The 9,862-nt window shown below is 32.9% G+C and overlaps 1 protein-coding gene across 1 annotated transcript; it reads left to right on the forward strand.

Moving 5' to 3' along the window:
- Positions 1–4,251: 4,251 nt before the first annotated feature.
- LOC144438718 (hydroxylysine kinase-like) lies at positions 4,252–7,408 on the forward strand. Its single transcript, XM_078127864.1, has 4 exons — positions 4,252–4,660; positions 5,204–5,331; positions 5,935–6,109; positions 6,930–7,408. Exons 1-4 carry the CDS (start codon positions 4,252–4,254, stop codon positions 7,406–7,408), a joined length of 1,191 nt encoding a protein of 396 aa, XP_077983990.1.
- The last annotated feature ends 2,454 nt before the right edge of the window (positions 7,409–9,862 follow it).

The raw sequence follows: 9,862 nt of genomic DNA on the forward strand, positions 1-9,862 counted from the left end.
TTCATGGGTTGTTGGTTTTATAAATATTCACCATATTAGAAAATGTGTAAGGAGAAGATTCTGTTTTCATTATGTGATTTTATATCACCGTGTGTGTCCAGATGATCGTTCAAAAATGATGTATGGTTCCAATCGTACCTACACCATAATTATACAACCTCGATGCTGGCAGTATCTGAGATGCTGTACTCCTAGACCTTTTTGTCTTCTTCCCAATAGTTTTGAAAGAAATGCCCCTTGATTCTATCAATATTCCGTCACTTTATGTATATCTATAAATATTTACCAGTGCTGCCCCTTGTCTTTCAATTAAGGCAGCACTGATTGACTTGTTTCTAGATGTGCTATTATTAGTGGTACCGGTTTAGGAATATGTTGTGATTATCTGCTTATCACAATTGTGTATTTTTGTAGTTTTCTTTATTTTCAGTCATTCTAAATGAACATACTATAGTGTGACAGTGTAGTATTAATGTGTTTGTTATTTCTTGCGTTGTTGATACCTTTTGGTCTTTATGTTCAATTTTTTTAAAAGTGAAAAAAAAACATGTTCACATTCTGTTCTGTCTCAAAACCTGCCAGTTGAAACTTTAATTTCTAACTTTGAACTATGACATCCTATGAGTTATTGCATTACATTTGTACAATAAAGTTTGGCTTTATTAGTTATTACTAGGCATGTTCTACCCTTTATATTTCGTTTAAAGCTCGATTACTGACAACATGGTCTTCAGTTTGTACATTGAACTGTACCTTGAGTTTAGTAAAAGATATCTTTTCATATCTAGATATAACTTAGCTTAAACTTGAATCTTTTGAATTCCGCGCTATGTAACACGGACACATATTACTCCTACAGACAAGTATTCAGATGAGTATTATATACATTTGTAGATTTTGTTACATCCCTCTGTGAATTGTTTGAATTCAGTTGTGTTTTTATTTCAATGTTACAAAAATATAGATATCATCTTTGAAATGACATGAAAGGCAGCATTATAGTCAATTTTTTGCACATTACATGTATTATTACCACTGTTCAAAACATAAGACGATTTTAGGTGATACAGGACATTAACAATTTTTTTGGTTGAAGCCCTTGCTCTATTATCTTCTTTGTTTTATTTTTGTACCATTACCAGTCATCTCACAGTTACGTATCATTTTGTGTGCAAATCTCACTTCGTCTTTAAAATTAATTCATTTAATATTTGAATATGTTACGACCACAAACTAATTTTATTTTTGACCTGGAAAAGTCATTTTTACTAATTTTGCATACTGCGACATCTCAAATATAGTTAATAAAACATTTGGCAAATTTGTACAGAAGATGCCTTCTGTACAATGAGACGATGTCACAAAAGCTCAATAAAGTATAACTTTGTTCATTTGGGAGGGGTGGGTCTGGCATCAATGCGATTACTGAACTTCATTCTTGCACTTCTAACCAAAGTTAAGTTCGAAAACTTTCACAATCATGCCTTCAATGATAACTTCTATATTTATACTAAGATGTTCATAAGTTGATTAAAATTTACTTCTTATGTGATATACAACTACTAGATTTCCAATATAGTATTTAATGTGTTGTCCTACATGGACAAAGTTCATTCATTTATTGAGCTTGTGGGATATATTATGAGATTGTCCCTTAATCCTTGCTCAAACAATGCTGATGATATCGTTTTAACATATTTTTAACTCCTATTTTGTGTTTACAAATGTCCTTTTCTATTAAGTTCTAAGCTTTTCACGATTGTATAACTCTATAACGCAGAATGCGAAACGTAGACCAAAGCTGATTGTAAGCAAAATGAAATACAGCTACAATAAATCGCCTTTGTAAAGTTAATAGTCTGGCTGATAATGACTATTATAATTATTTCATTTTTCTTTTATTTGTTTTATCATCAAACTTTATTCATATTTTCTGTGTTTGTGTTTACATTGTTACACAATCATCACAACCTTTGTTCTAATTCCAGATGACAATGCTAATTCTTTCGAAATGATATTTAAAATTATCAATACTTTTGTTAGGATATCAGGGGCAGGGAAATGTTGCGAAGTACTTTAGCTTCCCTCATTTTGTTTTCAATTTCTACAAAATCTATGGTATATTTGTTTAGATTTCATTCGATTAATTTTTATTCAATTTTGATTCCATTTTGTAAGGGTGATTTAATCATTTTTTATTTTATAATTTCTTATTCCCCGTAAAACACGTGCTCAAGAACTAAGCATTTATCAACCATGCAGTGCCTTTTTTTTAAAATGAAAACTATTTGGTTTCCATAGAATCAGTGAGAATTTAAATCCTTTTAAAGTTTTGTCATTCAATTTTATGACAGGATTTTTGAAATGAAACAACTGAATTTGATAGCCTTTTTGACATGTCATTTGTTTCGAACAGAATTTTTACCGTTCCTGTTATATCAGGCTAACCATTAAGTTTGACAAATTATTTGAGTCACTACATAAATGATTGCGGGCTAGATTGAATTGGAAGGCGATTGTCATGTCATTGTGGTAAATTGACACAAACAAGTGACTGATGATGTTACTTTCAAACTATATCAGTGTTGAAAGGGGTGTTTAATTAATTTATCTTTCTGCACTGTTAATAATAATATTTATAGAATTGAATCAGAAAGTTTGAAGATGGGAATGTGTTAAAAAAGAACAATATGATAAGAAAGAGATTGGCTGTTTAGTTTAGTGATGAGAATGATGAAGGGCATGGACATCCCATAATACTTTCATGTCCTTGTTGACTCTCAGTATAAGTACATCTGAATCTTGTGTTCCTCCGAAGTTAACAACTTGATATCAGTACAGTATGCGAGAACAATGTGTACACATTGGTATACAGCGATACATTGGTATTAGAAGTACACAATGATCCAGTGATGTAAGTCGTAACATTTGCAACATTGTTGGTTAGATGCATAAAGATCATTATACCTATACTATTGGGTGGAAGTTAAGGCAAGATGCAATTGTTAACATTTATTGCCTTGATTTCTCTGTTGCATAACTACAAAACAGAAATATGAGTTATCAGACTGTCTTTGATGATATTAAATGGTCCATTGTAGCCTATGTAATTTGTCATTTCAAGACCTTCCCAAAGACATATTACTTGCATAGGAGATTGATAAACCGTGTATATGCTAATTATGCTAATTACTAATTAATTAAGAATCTTTGATACATTTTAAATGAAAAGTGTTTGATGATGACAAGAACACTAAATTTATTTCCCACTGTACTGCAAATCAAATGATATATAACCTGCATACATTTGTGTTAAAATGTTATCAAATTTGAATATGCTGATTACAATTTTTTATAATTTACATATTAATTATGCTGATGAGATGTTGAATCATCATATGATGGTCCTAGTATGCTTTTTCACCCTTAGACCTATCCATAGACATGTTACTTGCCAGGTTTTATTCCGAAAACAGCATTTTAAGAATATAATATTCTCGCTAATTATGCTAATTAATAAAAACCTCATTTTCACCATGTTCCACCACTTAGATTTTTCTAGACTTTTGATATGTTGTTCAGCATAGAATTCTGAACAAGATGCACTAAAAATTATTTCTGTTGCAATTATGTTTGGGTCAAACCTTATTTTGACTGGACTAATACGGAAAGTGCATATTCTTTTTAATTCCGATTCAACGATTCGGGATAATTTTCTAGATCAGGGGCATATTCCTGGTATTCGTAAAATACGTATCTAGTGAATATCGTTCATTGCCTCATATCTTGTACCATATATATACCATATCTTGTACTTGGTGTTCATCATTTATACTGCATTTCGCGAGAAAAACAACTTAACTGGTATATGAAACAGTTCATTAAAATTGTAGGAGGGCGGGGCCCGTGGTAAATTTTAATCCCTGGTCTGTACCAGTATTGTGAAATACTCTGCATGGACTACATGACATAACATGTTAGCTTACTATTTTTATACAGGGTATCTTTCAATTTTCACTGAATACGATGGTTCCTAATAGACTAATTTTACTACAATGTATTTTAGGCTGCTACAAGAAGGGTCAGTTCTTTCATCTATGCAGGCATTACAGTTTGAAAGCTCTCATATATTTTACATTTTTATTTATATTATGTCAAATTTTATGCACTTATTATGCTTATTGCGTGAAATTATTTCGAGTCATTTGATTAATGTGTTATTTCCTCTGTTGTATTATTATTTCTATAGACATGTATTTTAATACTAATAAACACTCTCAGCAAGAATCCATGGCTTCAGACAACGACGAGAGTAGGTCCATGGTTGGGCTAGATCAACGTATCCAACCATCACTAACAGTCGATACTGCAAAGGAATTAGCTGAAAAACTGTACAAGTTCGAGATTAAGACTGTCAAAGAACTTGATAGCTATGGTGATCAGAATTTCTACCTCGCTGTAAAGGAATCCGACTTTGCCAAACTACAGGAGTACAATATGAAGGTTATTAATTCGATTGCCTCGTTGGATACAAACGAACAAGATGCCCAAACACAGATAATGTTATTCTTAAATGAAAGGGGGATCCAGTGTCCTAAACCTGTTAGGTTGCCAAATGGGGAGTACATGATATTGGAAAAATTAACTGGAAAACAGGCAAGTTGGTTTCGGTGTAAGAAAGTGAGTGTGTATGTGTGTCGGGGTGGGGTATGTATGTATGTATGTATGTATGTATGTATGTATGTATGTATGTATGTATGTATGTATGTCTGTATGTATGTATGTATGTATGTATGTATGTATGTATGTATGTATGTATGTATGTATGGATGGATGGATGGATGGATGGATGGATGGATGGATCAGAAAAGTTAAACTACCTATAATATTTCCTGTGTTCTAAGGCTCCAGTAACAGACAGTGATTGGTGGTTTAGGAAATTGACACATTTCCTGGTATACTTTATATCACTGGAAGGGAAGGGACTAAAATCTTATGAAACTAGAGGAACGATATAGCTTTTAGCTATTTTACTAGCCTTGAAAACACACGGCAATCAATCTGCAGTTGTCTGTTTTGTGTGTACATGAAATGTAAGTTTGTTTGTACATGATATATCTCTTTTGTCGTTGAAATGAACTCCCGTCAAGTAAGTTCCAGGAGCAGTAAGATTTCATATTGTCTTGTCATTCTGCTTTTGCAGGCACATTTGACCATATGGTGAGATTACTCACATCCATACCAGGAACGAAGTACAGACATGTTGAGATGACCCCTGACCTTTGCTATCAAGCTGGTAGACACATTGCCAGTATAGATACTGCATTAAAAGTGAGTAAATGAAGAGTGATTCATCGTTATTATCCTTTCTACTAATTATTCTTTAAACACAAGGAATGAATGATGACAGAAGTGTGCATAATTTAATAAACGGTACAAAAAATGTTACTGTTGAAAGTAACAATATCAATCTTGAGTGTTGAGAAAGTGGAGATTTTCTTATGGCTTCTACTTGACCAATAAGATTGTATTGTAAACCAGGGGGTGACACGATTGTATTGTAAACCAGGAGGTCATAAGATTGTATTGTAAACCAGAGAGTGACAAGATTGTATTGTAAACCAGGGGGGGGGGGAACAAGATTGTATTGTAAACTTGAATTGGTCACCTCAATTCACCAGAACATGTTCTTATTAATGATACTTTTTTGTATTGTTATTATCTTATGTTTCTGGTGGAAATAAAATTCAATTCAATCCAGTCCCAATCTGCTACTGCGCCATCTAGTGGCAGTGAGTGAACAAGGTTAGAGGTTGTAGTCGAAAACGTTCGATTTAATGCTTTCATTTTAGCGGTTACTTAAAATTGGTGTAAAGTAATTTTCAGGGAGTATAGAAACAGGAATGATTTTTCACAAATGTCATTTTTTTAAAGGATTTCTACCACGAGGGGCTAGAAAGACCAAATTCCATATACAGCCTCCTTCAGGTACCTGTCCTTGAAAAATACACCCACGTCTACGAAGAGAAGGAGAAAAGAGATACGATTCTATCTGTGATAACAGCTTTCAAAGATAACGTTATAACTAACTATCCAAAATTAACCAAAGGTAATTTGTATCCATGTGAATACTACGATGATAGAGTAGTAGTATGGCAAAGCCACAGTTCAGTTGTGCTAATAAAATTATAATTATTATAATTATTGTTATTATTATTACAAGTGAAGGGGTTTAAATATTATATAATAATGAAAAATGTTGGAAGGACTTTAGAGGAATATCACTTATGGTTGTTGTGTATACGTAGCAGGTGTAAAGGTTGACGTTTTACACCCACAACTAATTGTTCAACATTTCCCATTCAAGCTTCAAGTCGTAACAATTGGGAACTTGGTACTTGCCATGTATATGAATAAAAGTATAACAATATTATTTTATTTATGACTAAATTGGCACTAGCACTGTGGCCAAGCGAATATCTCATTTGTCCAGTATTCCGCCGAAGCATTTAGGCACTAATAGTTGATGGACAGCTACGGTAGCAATGACTCAGATTTTCATAAAACCCCTTTGGTCTCTACTTAAGATTTTTCAGACAGATTGGTGTGCATTTGAAAAAGTTGAACATAAGCTGAGCGCAGTTTAGTTGTAATAAAATAATGTTGCAAAGTTTAGTGGGAAAAGTTACCATGGCAACGGATACACACCATAGAAAAACTCATTTCGACTGTCAACATTAATTTAAATTTCAAAGGCATATTTAATTGTTAATGTAAACAATGTCTGTCTTTGTAATTGTTATCGTATCTGAAAGTTCTGTCATATTTGAATGTCAAATTGTGTTTATGATAGACGTTAAAAGAAACCAGAAGCTCTCTTTATGAAGTGCCACCAAACTTTGACAGCAGGTTCTTTTCAATTTTGACAGGTACCATCCATGGTGACTACAGTGATTTTAATATTATAGTGACCCAGAAGGTTAATAGTAACATAATCAACAGTTCAAGTGAAAGTTCTATCAACACCTCAAAATATGAAATCTGTGGAGTATTGGATTTTGGTGAAGCAAGCCACTGTTATTATGTGTTTGAAGTAGGGATAGCACTGGCCTATACCATGCTGATAAGCAAGGAGCCAATGGTATCAAGTAGACATATGTTGGCTGGGTATCTATATGTGCTCCCTCTGACTGATCTAGAGAAGAATCTGTTGTACTACTGTATAGCTGCTCGCATCGCACAGAGTGTAACGATTGGAATGTATACCTTCAAACGTCATCCATATAACATGTATCTGTTGACCACGCAAGAAGATGGATGGAGAACGTTGAATCTTCAGTGGAAGACTCCAAAAGAGGAAGTACAAAAGCAATGGGATGAAATCATTACAGCCTATTCTGCTAAATAACTTTAAGTCAGAAGAAATTAATATAATATGCGAGCAATGTAGGAAGGAATTTGTCATGTGAAATCTTACCGTAAAAAGGCTGATTTATGAAATCTGTGACATGGGTAGAGTACACGTCATTTTCCAGTCATCGAAAAGTTCAAACAGATTGCATAGTTTGGCCGTAGAGGGTGCTATTGCAAAACAGATTTCTGTGTTGGACAGAATTAAAGGTTCGATAGTTTACTTTTGGAAACCATCCCTTTCCAACGTGTTATAGTACATTGCAATGCTATGTTGTTGTTGTTTTTCAATTATTACTCTGTTTTCTGTTCATTTTTGATGGTGTAAAGTTTAGGAAATCATGAAGAAATTTGACACCAAGTTTTGTTAACAGTTGCCACATAACTTGTATTGTATCCATGGCAAACGTCCATTCTCATTATCTGGAATTGGCTCCTCTGGTAAAAATGACCACAAAGAGTTTGACTTGAATTTGGCATAATCTAAGTTGGACATTCAGTCAATGATGTCGTGTACCAGCTGTGTCTTTAGTTGTTTCTCTAATACTTTGTGGTCATATTTTTGTATAATATCAATTTCAAATAATAGGATATCATATTGATCGATATAAAAGTAGACAGGACAAGCACTTTACAGTTTATTTTGATCTAGAAACATAGCTTTTTTTAAAAATGAGATTTGATAGACACAGTTCCATAGTGAAATACTCATACGTTTAAACATTTGAACCTGAGATGATTTTGGTGACAATCGGTTTAACAAGGTATAATCTCCAATTCTAAGATTTAAATTTGAGTAGTATAGATATATCTATTTCTATGATACATTCTGTATGAATTTGTATATAAACAGGAATGTAATGTCATGAATCATAGACAATGAACTCGTTCCCATGTCTGTGCAGGAATCTATAATTTCTAACTTAATTAGTAGGTGAAAGGTTAACGCCAATGTGTCTATTTCAGTATAGCGGAATGACATATTATGTACAATTATGGCTAAACTAATACGTATTCTTACGGTCAAGATAGATAAGCCATAAAAGCATTAAATTTATCAATCATGATTAATATCTACAAAGGGTCACTTTGTTGTTGTATTTATTATTGCAACACACATCATCATCATCATCATCATCATCATCATCATCATGCATAGAATAAATGTTTGGGCTATATTTCGACAATGGTGAAGCTGGTTTAGGTGCACAACACTGACAATTATCCCTTTTCTAATATTCCTGTTTTTGGCGTTTTCTTACCTTGTCTTTCTTTTGTTTGTTTTTTGATTTTTGTATTATAAAAGAAATAAAAATTTAAATTAAAAAAAAACAATTCCTACATGTGGCACAGGTAGTAACAGGCCACCAGAGCTAATCCTAAAGTCGCACTGTTTCCATCAATTCCAAGTTGGCCAACACTGTTTAAATTAGAAGTTAGGTACATTAAATCGCTAGTCAAGACTGTTTGTTGGGCTGCTGAATTGGTTGATATACCTGGTGGAGAGTAATTAAGAGTGGAATGAAAAGGAAGGACCGACAGTCTCGAGTTAGTTATTGTCTGTTACCCAATCTCTCGCCACTGGGGGCTCTGTCTACGAGACTACCCCTAACCAATGAGTGTGGTGTCGATAAAAAAAGTGTGTGATTAAAGAAAGATGAATGATGGGTAATTTCTAAGATGTTATTAGCTTTGTGATTACATCCTTGTTATCATAGCAACAGAATGAAACGTTATCAGTTCAGTTATGCTAAAAAAAATCAGTTCATTGTTTTTGTTTGATAATATTTCATTAATACTATTTTTTTTTAAATTATTTTAATTTTTAGGCTATTACATCCTTTATTTTCAAATAACTTTTATTAAGTAGTATACATGTAGTAATATGGTCTATTTCACTGGATTTAGCCAAAAAATGCTTATTTTATCACTTATTTTATTACTTTTTTCATTCTGTTGCTATGATAACAAGGATGTAATCACAAAGTTAATAACGTCTTAGAAATTTGGTCACAGGTGTGTTGCTTTATTTTTGTACTAAAACAAGGTAATTAATCTTTATTTTACATTTACAACACTACTAGATGAAGTCCAGTATTTGTTTCTATTGTACATTGACTTCAGTAGAAGAGGTACGCACATAGAAAACATACTGAACAACATGGCCCTTTTTATAGTATCCAACACACACTAAGCAGTGAGGTGTCTTGGTGTTGTCACATCTCAAAAGCTAAAGTTCTACACCAGAGAGTTTGAGACAGTAACACCAAGATATAATAAGTCTCTTGGCTATGTCTCTGATTGGTTCTCATTAATGTCAATTCTGACGTCAGGAAAACACACCATAAAAACAAGAAAATTACAGATTTTTGCTTTGAACTATAGTATATTTTATTTCCAAGACATTTCATTATCCACTGTAAAAAAATTTGCTCTTCAGCTTTCAAATAAA

The sequence above is a fragment of the Glandiceps talaboti genome, chromosome 8 (genome assembly GCF_964340395.1).
Source record: "Glandiceps talaboti chromosome 8, keGlaTala1.1, whole genome shotgun sequence".
Classification (NCBI taxonomy): Eukaryota; Metazoa; Hemichordata; class Enteropneusta; family Spengelidae; genus Glandiceps; species Glandiceps talaboti.